Here is a 24,210-nt window from a genome sequence, read left to right as displayed (position 1 = left end):
TCTTCTCCTCCAGCACAGTTCTTATAATTTCCCATCGTGAAATTAATGATTTTTATCAGGAGTATACTTCCCTTTGGACCTTGGTTACCCAGTCCTTGTTTTGGAATGCTTACAGTAGGGGGGGGGATTGACTTCCTTTTTAAATCGCCCCCGCTCGTGCCAAATCCGAAATTTTGAACCCGGTTTCCCAATTACTCACGGGTTGTTGTTAATAGTCCAAATTTTCAATGGAAGAAGTCAGCGCTCTCCGTCGAATGGCATGCGGCTGCGCTCGGCAGGGAAAGCAGAAGACTCAAAGCACCACGCCGCTCCCCGGCACCCGATCCGAAGCCTTTAAAAAGGCTCCTTCACGAGTCGGGAGGGCGCTAATGGTGCAAGCCGAGTCACCCATGTCCACGGACTCCGTGCCCGTGGTTTTTAAGGGTCCCCGCGTCGCCGGCGCGGTAGGACCCAGCCCCTGCCGAGCAGACTCCCTCCGGAGCTCGGAGGGAGTCCGCCATTCGGCGATGGCGCCAACCCGGAAGTCCCGCTTGGGTCTTTTCCAACTCTAAGATTCTATGATTCCATGACAATGAGTGGTCAGAGAAAGAAAAGACTGTGGGGGGAAGTGTCGGCAGCTGGCGTGGCAACAGGGTTTCATGAGCAGGAAGAGTCTGGCAGAGTGCAGTCCAGACTCTGAGGCAGAAGCAGAGGCTGAAGAGGGTGGGGGTCAAGAGGCTGCTGAAGAATCCAGGGAGTCTTCCCCTCCTGCTGCGACCAGCTCCCCTCCCCCCTGGTGGCAAAGAAATGAAATGAGCAGAACACAGATTACTTGTGTGCAGACACAGTTTGAGACTGCGTGGGGGAAAACCCGGGAAAGGAAGAGCCTTAAGGAGGGGTGGTAAGGCAGGGACCTTCAGTCCTCACAACTGTGTCATCAGGGCAAGACCTTCAAGTAGAGTTGCCAAGACCCCTAGGCCTGAGCTGTGGGTTTGTTTCCTTGATTAAAGATTTAACTTCACTGGCCTCGGGTGATTTATGGGTTTTTTTGTCGCTGACCTACACCTGACTCAAGCCCTGACACCACCTCCTCTGTACCTGCCTGCTGCCCACTCCTCTTCACCTTCCTTTTGCTTCTCAGTCACCTTCAGCACAGGGGAGGGGCGCCTGCAGGCAGCATCTTCCGTATTGCCTGTAGCGGCAAAATGTCCTGGGCCAGCCCTGGAGTGGACAAACTAGAAGAGGGCTGTTGCCATTGGGTCCCCTGCTGGGCTGTGGACCAATGGCAGAAGCCCAGTGGTGCCAACTGTTGATGCTGGCATTTACTTTTATATTTTAAAATGTAACTAGCCACATAACTAATAAAGAAATAAAGATGCTGGCCCTGCTTTTGTTCATAGGATGTGCAAGGAGCCAAGCAGCAAAGTCCAGGCCTCTAAGAAATGGCACCGTTTCATTTTTCTTTATCTCATTAAAGTTAGAAACCAATTAGCTTCACTTATTTCAAGTGGTCCTTAAGAATATGTACCCTGCATTTCATCAGATTGCCTAACACAAAGTGTTCCGTTTCTTCAGGGAGAGTAGAAATGTGGCGCAATAAGCTAAACTTTGGCTGTTAAGCCTCAGGTTTGGGCAGGCCTGGTAATTTTCCAGGACTTCTTAAAAAAAAGAAAAAGTAAAGTAAAGCCATAAATAGTTGGCTCAGTAGGGAATTGAATAGTCCAGGCTTCCTCAACCTTGGCCCTCCAGATATTTTTGGCCTACAACTCCCATGATCCCTAGCTAGCGGGACCAGTGGTCAGGGATGATGGGAACTGTAGTCTCAAAACATCTGGAGGGCCAAGCTTGAGGAAGCCTGGCATAGTCCTTCATACAAGCTGCAATTCCTTCTTTAGCAGTCAGTGGTATGAACAGGCCCAAGATGCATCTTCCTAGTAGAGTAGCATAATATAATTAAGAGATCCTTTTCCACATTGTTGTTTGCAGCGCAGTAGATCAATGTACAGTAATCTATCCATTATGTAATTTACTGGTGCATTTTCACCCCCATTGTGGGTATCATTTGGATCTTCTGCCACAAGCACCAAAACATCTTGAGTCTCTCTGCCTTCCCTGATTGGTCTGTTTTAATCTCTTGCAGCGTCACTGTTCCCAGCCCACCAACCAAAACATCAGCATTGATTAACTGTGACATGGCTTGTGACAAGCCTATCTTCTAGATGGAGATCTTGCAGATTTTTCAGAACTCTGACCTACACATCCTCCCCTCTGCTCATTTCCCACCCTCTGATTTGATCATATTACATAAGAGCTAGCAATGGGTACCCTGGAAAAGACCCTGATGTTGGGAAAGATGGAGGGCACAAGGAGAAGGGGATGACAGAGGACGAGATGGTTGGATAGTGTTCTCGAAGCTACCAGCATGCATTTGACCAAACTGCGGGAGGCAGTGGAAGACAGGAGTGCCTGGCGTGCTCTGGTCCATGGGGTCACGAAGAGTCGGACACAACTAAACAACTAAACAACAACAAAGCAATGGGTGCATGAGTGAAGTCTACACAGTATTCCATCAAGTGCAAGTTAAAAACCAGTACTCATGGAAAATCAGAACTTAAGGTTCTCTGTAAGCTCTTAGTAAAAGAGAAAGCCTTTGATGAAACATTTGATGAAATCATTTTGTGCACAAATTCAATCATTGTTTTTTTAGTATGCTGGCACTTGACTCCAATTAGGATTAAATGTAAGGCATCTGCTAGTCGATGCTGGACAGATTATAGCAAAATTTGTATTTTGCATCATGTGGAGTAATGGGGAAAACAAAATCCAACCATTTTTGACTAAGGGTAATCCTTTACCAGAAGACAGGAGTGCCTGGTGTGCTCTGGTCTATGGGGTCGCCCCCTGCCATTAAAGAGACCAGATCCATCTTAATTCTTTACTGCTGGGAGCAGAGATCTGGTCATTTTACTGTCTCAGGCGCCACTTATGCTTTCCACAGGAGAAGTGTTTTGCTCTAGCTCGCTCTGCCTGCTTTGCATGCATCCTAAATGTGCTGTGCCACAGTGCTTAAGTAAACTGATAGATACGTGAAACTTTAAACTGCAGTTGCTTCCCATTTCCAAAAAAAAGGCAGTGGGTGTAATAGCTTTATGGAGAGCAGTACAATGTTTATACATCTGATCCATAGGGAGAGCAGAGAGGCAGTGTTAAAGAGACAAAGTACCGTATTTTTTGTCCCATAGGACGCACCGGCCCATAGGACGCACCTAGTTTTTTGGGGGGAAATAAAGAAAAAAAATTTCCCCCCCCCCAGGTGCGGGGCTGGGGTGGGGGAAGCCCAAGCTTCCCCCGACCCCAGCCCCCAGAACAGGCTGCTATCCGCTAGCCATGGGAGAGCTGCGCGACTTCGCACGGCTCTCCCACGGCTAGCGGAGCGCTGCACGAAGCCCGAAGCTTGGGGCGTGCTGAGCTCAGCGCCCCCAAGCTTCTGGGTACAGGCAAGCTCTCCGCTAGCCGTGGGAGAGCCGTGCGAAGTCGTGCAGCTCTCCCATGGCTAGCAGATAGCAGCCTGTTCTGGGGGCTGGGGTCGGGGGAAGCTTGGGCTTCCCCCACCCCAGCCCCGCACCTGGGGGGGAAATAATTTTTTTTCTTTATTTCCCCCCAAAAAACTAGGTGCGTCCTATGGGCCGCTGCGTCTCCCACAGCTAGCGGATAGCTTCCTGAAGCCTGGAGAGCAAGAGGGGTCAGTGCGCACCGACCCCCCTCGCTCTCCAGGCTTCAGCGAAAGCCTGCATTTGCCCCATAGGTCGCACACACATTTCCCCTTCATTTTTGGAGGGGAAAAAGTGCGTCCTATAGGGCGAAAAATACGGTACTTTTTGACCTTAGCTGGAGCAGCCTGGGAAGCTCTGCCACCCTTTAAAATGGGAGAGCAGGACTCTCTGTTGCTAAGGGGTGTTACAGGCGGATGGAGGAGAAGGAAAGGAACTGCGCTATTTCCCCAGCAAGGATCAAGGCGTCACATGAGGCACATGAGGAGCTGGATTAAATGGCTTATAGAATTAAGTGCTTCCGATAGCCTGACGAAAGAATGGAGAAACTTTTAAAACACCGAGGTAAACCTCCCAAGATCTGCTCGTGGCAACAGCATCCACGTTACAGCACAGGCCTGTTGTCCCTGTTCTCTTTGGCTCCCATTTAGGGTGGCACATCTGAACATGCTGCACGTAAAGAGAAGCATTCCCTATGCCTAATGTCCAAGCTGCTTCTGCTGGCCACACACTTGTCACGTACGTGTGCTGCTGCTGCTGCCCACAGGATTCAACTTCTGGCATGCACCGACATGCCAGTGCTCCCCCCCCAAGAGTCTGCCACAATGTGCCCAAAGCCAAATCCTGGCATGGCCCCGGGAGCAGCACGTGACAGCATTGTATTTCCCTTTTGCATGACTTAGCAGATTTGTCCTCCCACACAAGGAGAAACTACGAGCAAGGCCTGTCAGAGGAAATACGCAGGGAAGTGACCATATGCCTGTACTTTCCACATCGGCGTCAACTATGTCATCATTGTTATTTATTACATTTATCTGTTTACTACAAAAAAAAGCTTGTCTCAGAGTAACTTACTTTTTTTGGGGGGGGGGAGCATACACTACCAAATTAAAAACATATCAGAAAATAGAAGAAAATTGTTAACTAAAAGTGTCCAAGAGATTTTACTTTCTTGGGCTCCATGATCACTGCAGATGGTGACAGCAGTCATGAAATTAAAAGACACCTGCTTCTTGGGAGAAAAGCAATGACAAACCTAGACAGCATCTTTAAAAGCAGAGACATCACCTTGCCGACAAAGGTCCGTATAGTAAAAGCTATGGTTTTCCCAGTAGTGATGTATGGAAGTGAGAGCTGGACCATAAAGAAGGCTGATTGCAGAAGAAATGATGCTTTTGAATTATGGTGCTGGAGGAGACTCTTGAGAGTCCCATGGACTGCAAGAAGATCAAACCTATCCATTCTGAAGGAAATCAGCCCTGAGTGCTCACTGGAAGGACAGATCCTGAAGCCGAGGCTCCAATACTTTGGCCACCTCATGAGAAGAGAAGACTCCCTGGAAAAGACCCTGATGTTGGGAAAGATGGCGGGCACAAGGAGAAGGGGATGACAGGACGAGATGGTTGGATAGTGTTCTCAAAGCTACCAGCATGAGTTTGACCAAACTGCGGGAGGCAGTGGAAGACAGAAGCGCCTGGCATGCTCTGGTCCATGGGGTCACGAAGAATCGGACACGACTAAATGACTAAACAACAACAAAAATTGTCCATCCTGGAATAGCATAAAAAAGACACATGCTACCCCACTCCAGTGGCTTTTATCAAAACCAGCACCTTGAATTGAGCCTAGAAACTAATTGGCAGCCAATGCAGTTGGGCCAGTATTGGCGTTATGTACATCCAGTCAGCAATCTGGTCACTTAGGTAATTCTTCACTAGCGGTAGTTTCCAAATTGTCATCAAAGGTAGCCTCACATATAATGCATCAAAGTTATTCAGCCTAGAGGCTACCAGAATGTAGATAACCATAGCTGGGTTATGGAGTCTGTTCATATGGGGTCACAGCTATAGGATTTTAAAGAGCAGATCCAGGGAGAGAGAATGAGGGCATGTGATTTTGCTACTGGCTGGTAATTTTAGGTCCTGGCAAGCATTTTAAGAAAGAAATGATGAATCAAGTTTATCTCCCAAGTAATCCCATTGACCGAAGCATACCTTCTGAAGCAGGCATAACTTGAGGACTGCACCCTTAAAAGAAAAAGCAACCACTTTTAGAGAAATGTGACTGGGACAAACATTTCTTTTATAACTGCTTTTATGTCAGCTTTGGCCTCTGCACTTTCCATTTCTGCTGCTGTTCTATGTATCCTTGCCAAAATGTTTCCTTGGGTGGATTTCTTTTTCTTTAGACACGGTTTTCAAAAATACAAAAGCTAAATAATCAGCCATACAGCAATAAGAGAACAGATATTGCAGAAGTTGATTTAAATGTTATTCACACCAGTATAGACAATATGATGAATAAGGCACTGTGCCTGTTCCCTGGGAACTTTGTGTTTTTGAATTGTTTTTACATCTCTCTTTCTTTTCTGTTTACCTTGTGTTGACATTTGTTGCTGAATTTCACTTGAATATAAATAAAACCCTTTTTAAAATAGTGCAAGTTAACATCTGAACTTTAAAAGGCAGAAAGAATGTATTTTAAAATGTCTTGCGCTTGGCACTGAAAAGAAAACAATATAAGCCCCTGAAAAACCTTTGGTGGGAGGGATTTCTAGAGATGGCATTTTCTTTCCGAAGAGCATGGGGTGAGAGCTATAGACCCTTTTGACATAACTGCAGGCCCATGACAATAATTCTTTGTGGCCTTGTGAGTAAATTCTTTGAATTCTGATCCCAGCCCAGGCATGAGTTCACTGGATGATTCCTCAGCCAGAGTTCTGTAAAATGGGAACAGCAGAAATCTCTCTCACAACTCGCAAAACAGCAAAACAGTGTTAGGTTATAATTATTTGCCATGCTCCTTGGGAGAGTTTTAAATTCAGAAGAGATGTTAATTGCCGTGTCGTGTTCTCCTCAGGCAGGAATTGTTCACCCTCAGCTGTAGGGATCTCCCCTCAAGGAAGGATCACTTGACTAGTTCAAATAGCAGCTGATTGAGCAGCCAAAAATCACGTTGAGTCACATGCCTGAAGGCAGTTCTGAGTTATGGATGCACTGATGTGGTGAGAACGTTAAAGCAGAAAGCTACTAGGATAGTGAAATTACACTGAAAGATGCATGGGGAGAATTAAACAGAGAAGAACTTCAGGGACAGATTAGCAAAGCAAAAAGGGGATAAGGCTGATAAGAAACATCCCTGCTATTGGACGTGTTAAGAAAGGCAAGAGCTGAAAGAAAGGGTAAAAGTTAAACAGTGTGTAGTAGTAAATTCTGAAGTGCAGGCGCTTCCCCATGTCAGGTTCCCAGACCTCTTCTAAGACTATACGTACAAACTTTTGACTAATGCAGGCATTATGGCTTCAATACCAAGTCAACTTCTCTCTCTCTCTCTCTCTCTCTCTCTCTCTCTCTCTAAATCACACACCTACGCACTTGGCTTAACATTCAGCCTGATGACGCGTTTTGGTGGACTTGAAAGCTTGCTCATGATTCTGTGCCATTTTGGTTGGTCAAAAGTTTTCAAAACAGAAGCCACAGCTTAATTCTTAGCCCTGCATGCCAATGTAACCTGCTCCTTCCTCTTGCTTAGCTCATGTAATGGATTCCTCTCTCAGGAATAACTTACAGGTTTGATTGGCAAATAGTGCTCCAGCATAGGACATCAACACCCCTGCTTTGATATAATTGGTGGTGCTTCATCCCTTTTCCAGTATGCCACTGATACCCAGCAGAGAAGCCATGATGGGTAGGCCTCAAAGCCCTGCCTAAATTTCCACCAACATGTATTTTCTTTTGGATATACTGGTAAATTGAGATTGCCCTAAGAGGTATGTTTGGCCTTAGAATTTACCACCTATTTTGGGAAGTAAGGTGACAGCTAGCCTGCAGTATCCAATCACATCCACGTCTCTGGCCAAACCTAATTAGGATCCGGTGACAAGAGTTTGAGCCATCAGCAAGAAGTCCTCTATTCACCTCTTAACTGTGCACTCACAGCAATCTACCCTCAGCCAGAGTCAGCTGGGAATCTGCAATATGGAAACAATAATACTGGCCTACCCTACAAGGCTCTTGCAAAGTGGTTTGATTAGTCAAAGGCATGTACAGTGGTACCTCAGGTTACATATGCTTCAGGTTACAGACTCCACTAACCCAGAAATAGTACCTCGGGTTAAGAAGCTTCAGGATGAGAACAGAACTTGTGCTCCGGCGGCATGGCGGCAGCAGGGGGCCCCATTAGCTAAAGTGGTGCTTCAGGTTAAGAACAGTTTCAGGTTAAGATCGGACCTCCGGAACAAATTAAGTACTTAACCTGAGATACCACTGTATTATTATTGCTGCACCCCTTTGGAGACAACATCAGTGGGATGGATATCTGAAAAGCTGTGTAAGAAATTACCTGTGTGTGTGTTTTTTTAAAAAACACTTCAGGGTCCTGTGATTTCACAGAGAAAACAGTAGCTAAAAGAGTGTGAATTAAGACAGCTTGATCTTTCCACAATTGCCAAAGCGACAGCATTTGCAGTATTTGGTATTTGGCTTTAGACAATAAAGAAACATTAACTTCTCCACAGGTGTCTGGTGCTGTCCAGCACAATCATCTGCAGATCAGGGCTGGAAGCACAAGGAACTGCCTTGCTGCGGTATTCATGCAAAAAGCTATTTTATCCAGGCTAGAATAAGCTCATAGAGGAAGGACTTGCGGGGGGGGGGGGCAGATTACAGCTGTACGTTACCATGACGATTGCATGAGCACAGCAACTGTGCCTGAGCCCCAGTGCGTGAGAGGCTCTGAAGGACTGCCTACCCTTGTACAAATTCACCCATTCAGTGATGCCTTGCTCCAAAAGCCACCCATAAAATGGAATTTCCTGCTTGTGCATTGACCGCAGGATTCAAGACTAGTCCCCTGGAATCTGCTTGAAATAAAGGAGCCTCCATCTTTTAACAAGAATCTGGCCTTTCACACTTGAGCAAATCATCACAACCTACCAAAATGCAGCAAAACCACCTATATTTCTCCTAGCTAATTCAGAACTTTGAATCCAATTGTACAGACAGTATTAAGCTATATCTGTCTAGATAGTTAAATAAGCAGCACCTCACACGTGATGCTTAAAAGAGAATGAGAGAAGCTCACGTTTCATGTTACTCTTCATGTGGAAGAGAAAACCAGGAGAGGCATTTGTCCTGCAAATGGGCATTTTGGCCACTTTAAACTGCATGTGTGAAAACAGCCATCGTTTGCACAAGAGATTGTTGTCATGGTTCTTCTCCCCGCCAATCATTTGTTGAACAGTTGTTGGAAATCAAGCTTAAGCTTGAGAGAGTGGCAGGTCTTCCACAACATTAGCTGCATAGCAGTTCGAAGGGCAGGAAGCTCAGGAGGAACAGGACTCCTATCAGCAACCACCCTACTGCATCTCCTGAACAGAGCCTCATAGCCTGCATAGCAAGGCAGTAGCCTCCCTGGTGGTTCAAGGAGGGAAATTTCAGCAAAGAGCATCAGTCACCTCCCAAGGTCACACAGTACATCGGCAACTGAGGTTCCCTATGCCTTGTTACCACTGCCGACCCACATGTATTTACATCTTGAACTCTGGGCTGAGTTCAGTGTGATGGTGACAGACCCGTTCTGTTTAAAATGGTGTCAAATGCAAAGGGAAGATCCAGTTTTTAGAGCAAGAGGGGCATGTGGGCAAAAGGAAACCTTGCCAACTTTGTGGAAGAAGAATATGAACATAAGAAGAGTCCTGCTGGATCAGGCCAGTGGCCCACCCAGTCCAGCATCCTGGTTTCACAGTGGACCACCAAGTGCCTATGAGAAGGACCTGATGGAAACAGCGCTCTCCCCTCCTGTGGTTTCCAGCAATGGTGTTCAGAAACATATGGGCAAAAGGCATCAGGAGAGCAACAGAAGAAGGGAAACCACAACGGATTCCTCTTTTGCTCCTGTAAAAACAGTGCAAATCATCTACACAATCTCTGGATTGCAACCTGGGAACCCTTCTGAACACCTGTGCCGATTGGCCAAACCTGGCACAGCTCCATCATTGAGATGCCAACACAATTGACCTGGGACAGCTCTGGCTAGTGGGGAAAGAGAACAACAAAAGGAAATTGGGGGGGGGGGGTTAGAATGGATGAAGACATTCTGCTAGCGTGCAACAGAAATGGCAGTGTGTTTCACTGTATTCAAAGCTGTGACCTTGAAAACCTGGAGATCTGTACACATAGCCAGCCCTGGAGACTTAGCACCAAGGACATAGCAAAACGATGACCGATGCCTGCTCCTACACCTGCTGGATGGAATATCCCAACACTCTTAACCTTGTTTAGACTAAGATAAAGCAAACATTAGGCACGCCTCCAGGCTTTAAAAAGAAAAAGAAGCAGCCTAGCCTAGACATTAGTGGCAAAGTCCTATTACTTAGTCAGCATTAAAGCCTGCAGGAAGGAAGCACAGTCAACAACTTACATGCAACTTCCAGGCAAGCTCTCTGGTTCCCTGCCTAACACCACAATTGTATCTGGAACTCCGTTTTATTCCACTCCACCCAACCCAAATCAAGCACTGTTGCTGCTGCATCAAACGGGCAAGCAAACGGCATCAGGTCAACCGGTAGCTTCCTGAGCATCAGCTAGTTTATCTTTGGGAGGCTTCAAAGGGCAATTTCTAAGCTTTCTCCAGCCAAATCCAGTTAAGAATTTAGCAGGCGCTTTATGCCCTCTGGGCGATTTCGCACCATTACACTTTGGAGGACACGCGCACCTTGCACCAGCTAACATAAGAGATTTATTTCTCCTTGGATGTGCACATCTAGCAATGAACAAGGGTAGGAAATCCACAGCGATCGAGAACACAGCAGGGCGTGCGTAAAGGGCGAGCTAATCTCTCCATGCTGCTGAGGAACTGTGCCTCCGGGCACACCCGCCAAAGCACTCGGCCCGACTTGCTTTTCAGAAGAACGACATGTGCCGGGACAGACGCGGCCAAGCAGGCGTGTGCCCAAGGCTCGCGAGCAGGCTCCACTTTGGAAGCAGCGGCTATGCGCCAACGAGATCCGTACTTGCGCGCCGGAGCCGGAAAAAGGGCGCCCCCACCCCCAGACGCAGTTCAGAAATGAACTCCGCGGGGAGAAGCGGGTGGCCCTGCGGACGAGCCCCGGACGAAGGGCGCCCGCCTCGGCTTCTTTCTCTCTCCCCCCACCCCCGGGTGTTTACAACCTGTAGGTTCCCTCTGCGGGGAACTCGGCTCAGCCAAACGCAAGCAGGAAGCACAAGCTGGAGCCCCGAGGCACCACCGCGCACGCTTACATGTTGCCCAGGGCTCGGCCACCTCGCCGCCGGCTCCAGCGCTTTCTCCGCCTCTCCCGCGGAAAACTCGCCTCCTTCCACCAGACTGCTCGCTCGCTCGCTCGTCCCGGCGAGACTTTTCTGCTCGGGCGCCTGCTGAGCATCCCCAGGTCCTAGCGCGCCCGGCGCTTGCTTTTATCCTCTGGCGCCCTTGGCGATCCCTTCTTAGATGAGGCTTTTATTTGAAAGCAGGACTCTGCTCTGGCACGTGTGAATCAGTAATCAAAGCAGTGCACTTGAGCAGGTGCAGAGTGCCTCCCCCACCCTAGGGCAGGGCATCCTAGGCGTTGATGACAGCTCTGCATTGCAGGCAGAAATGCAATAGGTGAAGCTTTCCTGTATCTCCTTATAGATAAATGTTGCCACACACTTTTTAAAATGGTTTCCCTTCCACGCAGAATAAACACAGCAGTTGTAGTTCAGTAACATCAGGATGACTAAAGGATCTCCACACCTGGAGTGGACGATATCAGGCTAGAGCTGGACCAAGGGCCTGTTTTAGTTGAAGCCAGCTCTGTACATTGGAACGCAGTGGCTTCAACAGAGACTCCGATGCTGAATGGGGAGCAGCATAGGCTGAGGCAGCCTGAATCAATGGAGCAGGAGAAATCCTAGCAGCAAAGTGTTAACAAAGTGCAGTCTCCTCTTGCCATCTCATGACCTTCATTTCCTGTTTGGGTGCAGATAGCTTGTAGCCTCCTGCCCTCTCTTACACTCTGGAAATCCTGATGCAGGAGGCCCTGCTTCTGAAGGGAAGAGGTGTGAGCACAATTGAATTTCAAAAGAGAGGTGCCGGAATCTCACCTGGAATCTCCTATATCCTTAATGCAAAAGCTAGGAGGGCTGCCAGCAGAGAAGGAAAGGTATAGGCCTGTTTGTTCATCCTTGGACCAATGGCAGCTCTCAAGGGTATCAGGCTCCAGTTCCTTCACCTCACCTGCTCCTTAATCTTTTACTGGAGATGTGAGGCAGGGGGTGGGCTTGGTACCTTCTGCATATGAAACATGTGCTTGAGCGTTGAGCCAGGCTCCGTTTGTTTCCAAGGTTAATCAGCACTATGGACAGCCATGTAGACTTGGTTCAGAGGCTTTACATTAGGGGTTATCAGTACAGTACCTGCCTTTTCTTGGCGTCCATCAGTTCCCCTCCACTTGCTGAAATTAGGCTTGAAAGAATCATTCTGTTGTAGCCAAGGAAACAGGATGAGATGGGTGTGTGGTGCCTGCAAATTTGCCATCAGGCTCCAAATGTTTGGTGACTCCTAGCCTATATGCACCACCACTTGCTAAGCAGGCCCTGGGCCTAAATTAAACTGTAAGAACATAAGAAGTGGCTGCGGTGTTACTATGGCATTTCCACACCTCTAGTGGCACTGTCAGAATGCGCACACCTTTTGGACCAGTGTCTTTGCGGAAATGGAATTAATGTAAAACACAAAACATGACCACGTCAACTTCATTAGTGCTGTTAGGGATAACAGAAGAAGCCAACCAGCTTTTATATTATAAACAATTGCTGATAGCTCTGATAGTGGTGGCGCGTTTAGAATTTGCCAGGTGTTTGCGTTCTGCAGATGGACTATTTGCTGACTCTTGGTATACTTATGTTTGGACAGTGGTGCTAACAGAGGAAAATTACACGCCAAATACATGCTAAGGGGAAATCAGACCCATTATCCCTCTATGCAGCTTGGCAACCATTCACCTCACACAGAAGCAGTGGGATGGCCAGATATGGAGACCACCTCAGTCAAACAGAGGACTTTGGAAAGACTTAGCAGATTGAAGCCATTATGATTTGCCATGGTCTGTGCTTTTGCACAAACTTTCATACCCCTTTGATGCATCTTGTACTATCTAAGTGGGACAACCACCAAGTTACTTGTCACTGTATTCACTTGTTAAGGTTTGGAAAATTAACAAAAAAAGGCCTATTTTTAAAAGAAAGAAAGAAGTGCCTGCTGGATCAGGTCAATGGCCAATCCAGGCCAACATCCTGTTCTCACACTAGCTAACCACATGCTGATGGGGAAACCTGCAAGTAGGACCAGAGTGCACCAGACCAGAGAGCATAGCTATTACGCTTAGTAGTTACTGAGAGCCTTATCCTCCATGAATTTGTCTAATCCTTTAAAAAGCCACCCCAAATCCCCAAAAGCAGCATGGATAGCAATACAATGGTAACAAGAGAGCTGGGAAGTTAGTATTCTATAAACCTAACACAAGCCACTGACTGGCCACAGAATGATGACTCTGCAAAACTATACTATGGAACTAGGGTCCTGCCCATGATGATGCTGCAGCCACCACTCTGGAGTTATCACCCATGACTAGAAGCAGCACTCCAGAGTCTGAAGAAGAGATCTGTCTTTGCTCTGGTAAACAGAAATGCTTTTTAAGTAGCGATACTAGCAGTGAATCCCAGACTTTATATTTGTGATGCATCATGCATGTTCTCTACTTCTAGACTGATGCATTCCTGGAGTGCACAACTCTGGGGGGCCAAACATGTGCCACATAAATGTGTAGTCCTGAGATTGCTTTTGCTACAAGTCTCACTCACCTAATCCCTCTGGAATTTTCCATGCAAGCATGTATAGCTTGCAGCCTATTGATGTTGTTTGAAACAGGCCGGCTCTATCATTAGGTAAGAGTGAGGTGGGTGCCTCAGGCAAGTGGTACTGGAGGACAGAGTCTGCCCTGCACCCTCTAAGCTGGCCTACTGCCACCAAGGGCAGTCAAGGACACGGACTCACTGCCAATGTTGAAATCAGTATTAAATTGCCAGGCTGGTTGGCTTATATGGACAGATCTTGTCCTTCACCTCTTGCAACAAACTGCCTTTTGCTAACCCTAGGAAAATTGGGTTTTCAAACATATAATTGAACCCCCTAGCTCCCATGTGTGTCACACACACACATAGAGCCATGGTGTGATTCTGGAGAAAAATAATGAACAGGCAAAAAATTTAACTGCATCATTTCCCACTACTTCCCTGTTCTTAACTGCCCTCTTGTACAAAGCAGATTTCAGCCCTTAAGAGGGTGTTCACTACAATTACTGTACATGCATCTTTCTATAACATCTAGCGAGGTATAGATGCTGTAAGTCAGAACTGCACCAGACCAGAATATAGCCAACAAAACTGCAGTGCAGATGTGCTCCATGTTTTTCATTCTGCACTCCTAGGTTCACAATTCTGCATATTCAGATTCATATATTGTCTCTCTCACTACTTCATCTTTTCATATATAAGAAAACATTTCCGTCTGCAGATCTTAAGAGGCTGAACCGCCTTCATTAGATGGTTACAGATAATTAAAAGCCCCTGCCTTTTAGAGCGGAGCTGCTTCCAGCTCTCCAGGAAACCAGTGCCAATTTCAGCTTAAACAGCAGCTCTGATTGCCATTCCACACTTTGCTCTTATGAGTGGGCTGAACAAGTTGTCACTGACAGCATGAGATGATTAAACAGGTGTGGCCCACTGCTGGTTGCTTAAAGGCTTCCTCACATTTGATATTTATTATTATTATTATTATTAGTAGTAGTAGTAGTAGTAGTAGTAGTAGTATTTATACCCTGCCCATCTGGCTGGGTTTCCCCAGCCACTCTGGGTGGCTCACAGCACATATCAGAACATACTAAAATGTCCAACATTAAAAACTTCCTAATACAGGGCTGCCTTCAGATGTATTCTAAAAGTCAGATAGTTGTTTATTTCCTTGACATCTGATGGCAGGGCGTTCCACAGTGTGGGCGCCACTACCCTCTGCCTGGTTCCCTGTACCCTCACTTCTCACTGCCTGGTTCCCTGTACCCTCACTTCTCACAGTGAGGGAACCAACAGAAGACCCTCGGAGCTGGACCTCAGTATGATGTTTGATGTTTTATTGTGTTTTTAATATTCTGTTGGGAGCTTCCCAGAGTGGCTGGGGTATAAATAATAAATTCCCTCACTTCCTCCCATTTGAGAACCCGCCACCATTAAATGGACAAACCACCTGTTGTTTTCCAGATATCATTGGACTACCACTCCCATCGGCCCCAGCCAGCATTGCTCAATGGACAAGGAGTGCCAAGTGTGCTAAGGAGTCTTAGAGCAGGGTTATTCAGCAACAGGTTCACTGACAGACAGTTAAATAATAACTCTGTAAACTCTATTACACTTTGAAGGAAGGCACACAAACAGCCAACTGGTGTTTTAATGTGGTGTTAATGTCTCTTGAGGAGATGCAACTGACTATTTAACAAGTTTCATTTGCTGCTGCATTAGGCATCATAGTGCAGGAGAAAAGAAAGCAAACATTAAGGTTTCTTGCGCACACACACACACACACAGTGGAGAACTCACCCTGTATTTCTGAACCATAAAAAGGGTAGGTACAGAAATTGTTCTTTTTGAGGTGCAAACCCACAAAAAAACTAGTTCCAAAAGCCTCCACAAACCTTAATCCATGCCCATTCTAAATTAGCAATGTACCAATTTGCCCAAGAAATAATTTTTCTGCTGTGGGCTCTGCTGCAGACTTTAGGACTGACTTGGCCTGCCTTCCGTGTGTGTGTGTGTGTGTGTGTGTGTGTTGACATGTGCATTTTACAGCAGCTTGATCTGCAGAAATCAGGAGATTACACATTATCCCCTGCTAATATCTGTGAAGGCACCAGGTCAAGTTAAAAAAACAAAAGGCAACCCTATATGCCTGCGTAAATAACATAGTCAGGATAACTGGTACTGAGAAAGCACTTCCTTTTTTGATCCCATCATGAGCCATGCAAACATTTGTTAGGAAGGAAGAGAAGCAACATGAGTCTTCCACAACCCCCTGCCTTGAATACAAATACAGTATTAATATGTATGTGCCTGGGAATGTATTACCTGATTTCCTATATTAGCTTGTATGTCAAATAAAGGCTGTGCTCTGTGCTTGTAGAGAAAAAGCTCATGGTAGTTGGAATATACTACCCTGCAACAATATGAATGAGGTGGGGTGGTTTTTAACTTTAATTTTCTTTCTCCCTGAAGACCTTTGACCCTTTCAGCTGCTATTCCCTGGGGTTGCTGCCCCTATCAGGGTTGAGTTAGATGGCATAGGGGGCTGAGGGATAAGGGATTGTTTCACTGTGCAGAGCCTACCAGTCCCACCTCTCTCACCCGACCTCCTTGGGCAAAGAGAGAGAGCAAAGGTCAAGCAATGGTGCAGCATAACAGTGTGTCCTGGTAGCCATTGGGTCCAGTCCTAGGAAGGTTCAAGCGCTTGCATGCAGCCACAAATCCCACTCCTGGGCCGAGGAGAATAAGCTGGCATCTCAGTCTTTCTTCCCAAAGAACTTTCTGAAGACAGATTTGTTCTTCTGGCGAGGCGAGGCGCCTTGGCTCCTCTCGCCCAAGGTTTCTCGGGCGCCACCAGGAGAGGCGATGAAGGAATGGCAGCGAGGCCTGGGAGGAGTCGGTACCTGCTCTCCAATGTACAGAGTGACTGAGTAGCTGCTGCCAAGGCCCAAGGGTTCCTTGGACACCGACAAAGGTGTGATCTTCTGGTACGTAGCTGAAAAAAAGAATGGAGTGGAAAGGTTGCACTGCAGCACAATGAACTGAAAACAAGCAGCAGAACGTGTCAGAGGCTGGTTAATAGTCTGTGGTACACACGGTTGTTTTACTCCAGAGTATCACATTCATCCCATCTCTTAAGTAAATAGAAGAGAAGAGAATTCAGGGCAGTGTTTGAACTGAGGCTTATTATGCCTCTGCCCCAGGACCTTTTCTGGTGTCAAGGCTCAGCCATGGAACATATGATATAGTAGTAGTAGTAGTAGTAGTAGTAGTAGAAGAAGAAGACCACCTTGTCCCTGAGTAAGTTCAAAACATGCTTTCCCCTCACCAAGGAATGCCTACCTCCACCCACAACATGTTTAGGTACAATGCACAGTTCTGGTCATTATTTTTCAAGCCCTAAATGGCTTGGGACTCTATTGTCTCTATTGTCTATACAAAACTGTCCCATTTTCTACATGCTGTGGGAGAGGCTTTTCTTTGTGGTGTCTGTCCCCCCCACAAAGTACACTAGGTGGGGACAAGAGAAAAGGGCCATTCCTGTTGTAACTCCCAGGATGTACAATTCCAAGGCCTGTAAGATTAAGCACACACCATCTTTGTTTACTTTCTGGCCGTTGTTTGCATACTTCATTGTTTCTGAAGGTCTGCATTTTATGCGATTCAACCCCTCCAGAAATTGTTTTTGGAAAATTGTAACATTGCTGTTTCTTCTTATTTTAAAATGCGACTACTTTAACTTTGCGGGGGGGGGGGACAAGGGATATGCTATATACATGTAGTGTCTGCACAGCCTACAAAGGTAACAAGCTTCAACTTTAGACATGTGCCATTGAGTCAAAAGCGTGTTGCTGACACCTAATGGCGACATTAAGCAATGCACTTGTTCCTTTGAGAATAACCGTGCTTTGAATGAATGCAGCCAAGCACTGAAAATAGCATAATGATATCATGCTGGGTACACAACAGACTGGATTTAGTCAGAGAGATTTCAGCTGCATTTGAACAGAAGTCAGTTGGCAAAGGGCCAAACTGAGCAAATGCAGTACATGAGCAAATGAGCAAACTCAGATTTCCCTGTACAAACAGGCAGAGGGGTAGAGGTAGCCTCAACCCTAACTAGTATCCCATTCTTCTTCAAGGTCATACAGTATGTACCTGAGGTAAAGGAATATGATCGCCTCTTGTTCGCCGCTAGCCCATAGTCCTCTTCCTCAAAAATGTAAGGTTCCTGCGACCTTGTAGATGCTGTAGGAGAGCACTGCCTCAGACTGTGATCTGTGGTAAAAATGGCAGCAGATTTCTGGCTGTCTTCTAAGAGGAGAGAAAGGAAGAAATCAAGGATGTGACACAGAGGCAGACCTCCAGGGATTCCTTACTACTATTATTATTTATTTAACTGAACTTACCACATTATACCAAAGTCTCAAGATGATTTAAAATAATGGACCAAAAACAACAACAACAATAATTTACACATTTAAAAATGCAGCACAGTCATCAAAATCACAAGGGGTCACAATAAAATCAAGGAGCCCTCTCCCCTGACTGTCTTAAGCAGAACCAACATCAACAGCTAGAAATATTCCAGCAGCAACAGTGAGGTGCTGCTCCTCTTTGCCATGGCCTTTGAAACCTGAAAAATATATTTTAGGACCCACTCTATGCTCTTGATGGTCAGCTGTTTTTACTGTTTGTAATATTGTTTTTTTAAAAATTGTTGTAACCTGCCTGGGACTTCATAGTAAAGGGCTGGTAAGAAATCTAAATAAAGAAAGAACAAGGAGAATATCAAAGACCTGACAGAAGATAAAAGTCTGTGCCTGATACTGTAAATATCTTAACATAGTCACTAGGCAAGCTTCTTTTGGGAGAGCATTACACAAGGGGGGAGGGCCACCACTGAGAAGGCCACCACCCAAGTTCTGCCAACAGGGGCACTCTGAGGAGTGTCTCCAAAGAGTATCTTAAGCTCTGACTGAGCAGGCTTATATGGAGAAAAGGGTACCATGAGGTATTGGGGTCCAAGCTACATAAGGATTTCTAAGTTAAAACCAACGCTTTGAATTAGGCCCAGAAATATATCAGAAGCCGGTGCATGGAGCCAGACCTGCTGTAATGCATTCAGATTGTCTGATCCCATTGGCAGTGTGACTGATAAATTCTGCACCAGTTGCAGTTTCTGGACCATCTAGAAAGGCAGCCTCATATATAATGCATGAAAGGAATCCACTTGGGAGGTTATGAGGCCACAGACCACCAAAGCTAGATTATTCATGTCAGGACATGGATAGCTGAAGCTGATAGAAAGTATTCTGCACCACAAAGCTACATTTGCCCCCATTGACAGCAATGGACCCAAGAGTTGCTCTAATCCACAAACCACATCCTTCAGGTAGTGCATAGCTGTCAATGTTTTCCTTTTTTTAAGGGAAATTCCCTTATTCCGAATAGGGTTCCTTGCAAGAAAAGGGAAAAGTTGACAGCTATGGGTAAGTGCAACCCCCTCCCAAACTGGTTGCAGAATCCTACGAGACTGCTCAGTCTGGAAGGCCACAGGTCCCCTATCCCTGCTTTAAAGAGAACCCTCAAGAAACTGTGAACAGCCCACACACATACCTGTCCGTGATTCTGCTGGATCCAATAGGTCATCCTGATTTTCGTAAGGCAGCTGCAGCCTGACACTTGATCTGGGTAAGAGTATGGCCTCTTGGCTTTTAGCTGTGAGAGACTGATGAGGACCAAGGAAGTGGGGAACTCCATGGCTTGGAATCACACTGGGGAAAAAATGGAAGCAGCATAAAATAGAGAATTGGTCTCACATGCCCAGTTGCACAGGGCTATGCCAAGCTAGAGTAAAATTTAGTCCTAGCAAAGGTAATACAAGCCACCATAATCACAGCCTGGGTTTACAGTATCTGAATGGGAAATTTGATGTACCAGTGGTTTCTATGCAGCTGAGAAAATTCAGCAGATTGCACAATAATGGGATGTGAACATTTTGGGGGGTGGGGAGCACAAGGAAGTTCACTAATAAAGGCAGAAATTAGAGCAGAGCAGCAAGGGGCAAATGGGATCACTCCTAAACAGGATAACTAATGGCCTCAGCTCAAATTGTCCTACATGTACTTCTAAATCCTAAGAGAGAAGAAAAAGGGGAACACATACCAATTTGCATTCCAAAATTTGAATTTTGGTTTGTGTTATGTACTGAAGTTCTCACCCTGGGCCAGCAGGGGGATACTGTAGATAGTTATGCAAATAAGGGATCGAAAGTGACGTTCAGTGATTGGATAGTTTTAGAAAATTGTTACAGTTACGTTGTACTGGAGCTCTATATAAGCAGGTTGACTGAACCCTTCAGTTCAGTTCTGTTCTGGCCTGTGAATAAACAAGAGCTGTTTGAAGAATCGCTGTGTCGTCTGATATGTTCACCCACAACTTAATAGTTTGAATGCATACAAATCCCAAAACCTGTTTTTTTGTTTAATATGCTGAGTTTGACAAAATAGCACCGTATGATTTATGAGAAGATTTACTTGCCACTGGACAGGAGTCCTCATTAGGACAAATATTATGAGAAGAACTTTTTTAAAAGCTAGCCCCTGCCCCCAGCAAATGCATCTGGATCAAGCTTTGCTTATAGTAGTTACCTAACAGCAGAGGTCGTCTCTTGGGCAGTCTGGGAAGCTGACTGGAAAAAGTCCACTTCAGGTAAGCCTTTGAGGAGAGAAAAGCAAACACTGAGAGATGGCTTTTGAAAATCAAGAGTGTTGTTCACCCAAACAAACCTGAGGCATAGGTCTGTTCCACATACTTGCTGCCTTGCAATAAGGAGCTGTAGTCTCTCTGATAAGCAGACTTTTAAAAGCTACATATCATTCACCTGTTTTGCCACATGCCCACTTGTTTCTGGGGTGTACACCTAAAAAATGCAATGTGTACAGTAGCCCATAGAACCTACGGGACAGACTATTATTTTCTTCTTTACACAAAAGGAATGGAGCCCAGGAGCCAACTGCTTTGCAGAAAACCTTGTAGCTAAACTGGAATTTGAGCTCCAGCCTCCCACGTGCAAGTCCCAGCAATCTATGGGCCTTCTGTATGTCAAAGATGTATCCCCCTTCTGAACTCAGGTCTGACTCAATTACAGCGGGAAATGTGGGAGATATAAAGTCTGGCACAAGTATAAAACCCGTTACCAAAAACATGACATGGCATTGCTGCTTCTCTCGACAGTGAACTTCTTGAGGGAAAACAGAGAGTGCCCAAGTGGGCTTCTTGGTCAGTGGACCACCAAAGTAGTCTGCAGGAGGCCTCAAATTACCTCTTGTTCCTGAGTGGTAACCATATCTCCTTCCCTTAGACCTCCAATGCCCCCATGGTCTCTTCCTTATAATTACTTCAGTCTTACCTGAGTTCTGCTGTAATTTGGTAATCCACTCCTGCATGAGTGGCTCAGTAGGAGCTCTAAGGAGGTACTTGGAGCCATCCTTCAACCTGGGGTATGCAAGGAAATCAGCTGAAGGTATTTGATAGGATACGGATACAACAACCAGCACCAGCCTTAAATACCTGGCAGTCTAGGAGCTAGAAGCAGGCACCCTCTGCAAAGATTTCTATTATCACCATTTATGCTGTTCAGGGGCTGGCATTTCATCAATGTCCAAGCATGTTCAAGTCTTTATTTCCCAGATCGATCGATCTATCTATCTATCTATCTATCTATCTATCTATCTATCTATCATCTATCCATCTTACCGTCCTTCATCTGAGGATCATAGGGTCACTTACAATATAAAAACACAAACATACATAACAACAAACAAAACAATACTCCCACCAGTTTAAAAGGCCACAGATTGATTAATTATCAGTAGTCAAAGGCCTGGGAGAAGAATGTTTTCACTTAGCACCTCAAGATTTGTAATGAAGGCTCCAGGCAACCCTCCCTGGGGAGAGCATCCCACAAATGGGGAGTCACCACAGAAAAGGCTTATTCTCATGTTGCCACCCCCCAGACCTCTCATGGAGAGGGCACACAAAGAAGTGCCTCAGATGATGATTACAGGATCCAGATCAATTCTTATGGGAAGAGGCTGTCCCTGAGGTATTACGGTTCTGAGTTACCTTTATTTTCTTTTTAAAACCTGTAATAGTATTATTATTTAGCATTTATTACCCCTTCATAGAGCTTAATGTACACTGCATATATTATCTTGTGAAGGAAAAGAAACAGAGGTTACTCACTGTAGTGTGAAACAGTTGTTCTTTTTGATATACTCTGTTTCTAGGGTGCAAACAGCTCCACGGAGGTTCAGTGGCAAGGCCACTACAGAACTCTGCTGTGCAAAGGAAGGCAAATGATAAAAGATCCTGAAATCAGAAAGCCACTCTGAAGTGGGCTCCTACTAGTTACTTCACTCTTCTCTTGGGTGGGCAATTGTTACTCGGGATGGCCTGTGCTGGTACACCGAGCTTTTAAATTTGTTGAGCTTTTCTTCTGTCAACGCTGCTCGACGGTTTTGAGATTTGCCACTTATGACTAGACTTGGTTTTACTGTGATTTGTGGACGGTCTTTATTTTAGTTTTAGATGAAGTTAGTCTTTACAAGAATTTCAAGTTCTATTTTGGCAGAGAAGGCACTGAAGGTTTAGACAAAAATAAATGCAATTGGCAAAGTGTAGATGCTTGACAATCTATGCACGCCAAACATTCACAGGAGATGTCAGTAGGGGAAGGACTATACAGGATAGGAAAATGCTGGAGGCAGTGCTTTTTTCCCCTGGGGAGACGCAGGGGTACGCATACCCCTAAACATTTTGTGAATCTAAGTTTGGCCTGATTGAGGGGCTGTATTTCATTATGAGTAGGAAAATCGTGCCCCTAAACAATTTTTTAAGAAAAAAAGCACTGGCTGGAGGTATATGAAAATGTGACACAGACCTTACTGATACCCATTTCTTATCTCCATTTGTCTTTGGGCATCTCACTGCCTACCATTACCTTGAGGGTGTCTTTCTTGTCCTGGTAGAAACACAAAGTTTGTCTCATCAGTACTGTGTGGAATGTGTTCCAGGAACGACAATTTGCCTAGGAGAAGAGAAATGAAAAGATCAGATCTGAAGTAGGTGAAGAGTTAAGGTTGGTTCACAAGGTGACCTGTTCACATGGTTTCATGTGCATGAAGCCCCTATCTGCCTGTGCTTGCCTCCAGAGTAAGACCCCTCCCTTCCCCTGGAGGCAAAGATAGGCAACCTTCTAGCTCTTCAAAGCATGGGAACATGAACATCAGTGCAAAGTAAAAATGAACATCACCTTCAGATATATGGTCAACTTACTCTGGACCTTATGTTTCCACCTCCTGTCTGCAGCAACTACAGTTGGCAGTACAGTGTAGCGATAAGAATAAAATCCACAAGTTTTTCGTCATTTGGAAAGGCCCTTTGCCTTCTGCACCACCCAAACTGTGCTGATTTAAGCCAGGCCAGTGTTCCAGATCCTTATATCCACACCCCATCACAGGCGACATTTACCCAGTGGGTGGGGCTATCCACCTGTCAATCACTTGATGATACAATAGTGTTAAGTGGCCTGTATTTCTCTGTGTGGTTTGAAATCAAATTGTGCAGACAAAATCTGCAAAGTGGCAACTAGCTGCCTTTCATCTAAGCTTTGCCTTTACCTGCTCCACACCTGACTTCAGGTGTAGAGCAGGTTGGCATGGCTTCATGAAACAGCCTCGTAGGCCCACAGGCTGGAGGTTTCCCCACCCCTGGGTTTAGACATAACCATGGCTTGGTATTATGTGAATAAGCAGCAAGGAGCCTCAGTTTTGTGAGTTCAGCCACCAAGCCTTGTGCAGATCCTGGCTTGGACCAAACCATAGCTAGTTTGTCACACGGCAAACTGTTATTTATGCTTCCCCTGCAAATCAGGATCGAATATTGGTTTGCTGTTATGCCTGAACCACCTCACAGAAGTGTTTCTGTGTGTGTTGATATAAGTCAGAGCTTTCCAAATTGTGTGTTGTGACACGTTAGTGTGTTATCTGCAGTGTGTAGATGTGTCACGCGAATGCTCCATGCGCTGCTCCTGGGGCTGGAAAGGGGTTGTTTCAACCTCTGGCTTGCTAGTAAAACTGAATTAATGTGTCACAAAACGATGCATGTCTAAAAATTGTGTCATCAACATGAAAAGTTTGGAAAGCTCTGCTATACAGGGCTAGGCTCTGTTGAAGTGTTACTGGAACACCAATGAAGTTGTTTCTTGGTGGCAAGTCACTGGCATCCATATTCAACCCCCCCCCCCACATAATGCCACACAGTTCTGACAGTACCTTCTTGCCTCCTGCCTGCAACAGATGCTTCCTCTCCAAAGCTCCTTCCATCATCTGAAGCTCTAGTTTACTGGGAAGATTCTAGAGAGAAGCAGGAAACAATGAATGAAGCAACCACAACGAAAGCAGCAGTGTTTCAAATACGAAGGCATTTTAACACCACATTCCCCAAAACAGAGCAAAAAAGGAAGAAGTGTGCTTTGAGCAGTCACTGATTCATCGAAAAGACATACATTGTGTGGCTCATGCTAGGAAAGTGTGTGGGGATCTCCC

General features: G+C 45.8%; 2 protein-coding genes across 6 annotated transcripts in view; both read right to left on the bottom strand.

Moving 5' to 3' along the window:
• Positions 1-11,163, bottom strand: part of SLC29A1 (solute carrier family 29 member 1 (Augustine blood group)) — a 91,302-nt gene extending 80,139 nt beyond the window's left edge. Inside the window, exon 1 of the mRNA XM_081000240.1 lies at positions 11,009-11,163. The gene's annotated coding sequence lies outside the window, so the exon portion shown is untranslated. The remainder of the gene's footprint in view (positions 1-11,008) is intronic.
• Positions 11,164-15,240: 4,077 nt separating this feature from the next.
• Positions 15,241-24,210, bottom strand: part of LOC308474084 (uncharacterized protein) — a 41,116-nt gene continuing 32,146 nt past the window's right edge. For 3 of the 5 annotated variants that reach the window (XM_081000077.1, XM_081000081.1, XM_081000080.1), the window contains 8 exons: positions 23,938-24,018; positions 22,605-22,691; positions 21,848-21,942; positions 21,012-21,097; positions 20,251-20,317; positions 19,217-19,374; positions 17,756-17,911; positions 15,241-16,592 (listed from right to left, as the gene is read on the bottom strand). In XM_081000077.1, coding sequence (XP_080856203.1) covers positions 16,354-16,592; positions 17,756-17,911; positions 19,217-19,374; positions 20,251-20,317; positions 21,012-21,097; positions 21,848-21,942; positions 22,605-22,691; positions 23,938-24,018 — 969 coding nt within the window. In that variant the 3' untranslated portion in view covers positions 15,241-16,353. The remainder of the gene's footprint in view (positions 16,593-17,755; positions 17,912-19,216; positions 19,375-20,250; positions 20,318-21,011; positions 21,098-21,847; positions 21,943-22,604; positions 22,692-23,937; positions 24,019-24,210) is intronic. The other 2 variants (XM_081000079.1, XM_081000078.1) reach the window with 2 other exon arrangements.

This window comes from Podarcis pityusensis (assembly GCF_964106645.2).
Source record: "Podarcis pityusensis genome assembly, chromosome: 3".
NCBI classification, from domain to species: Eukaryota; Metazoa; Chordata; class Lepidosauria; order Squamata; family Lacertidae; genus Podarcis; species Podarcis pityusensis.
This window is presented reverse-complemented; position numbering and strand designations above follow the sequence as displayed.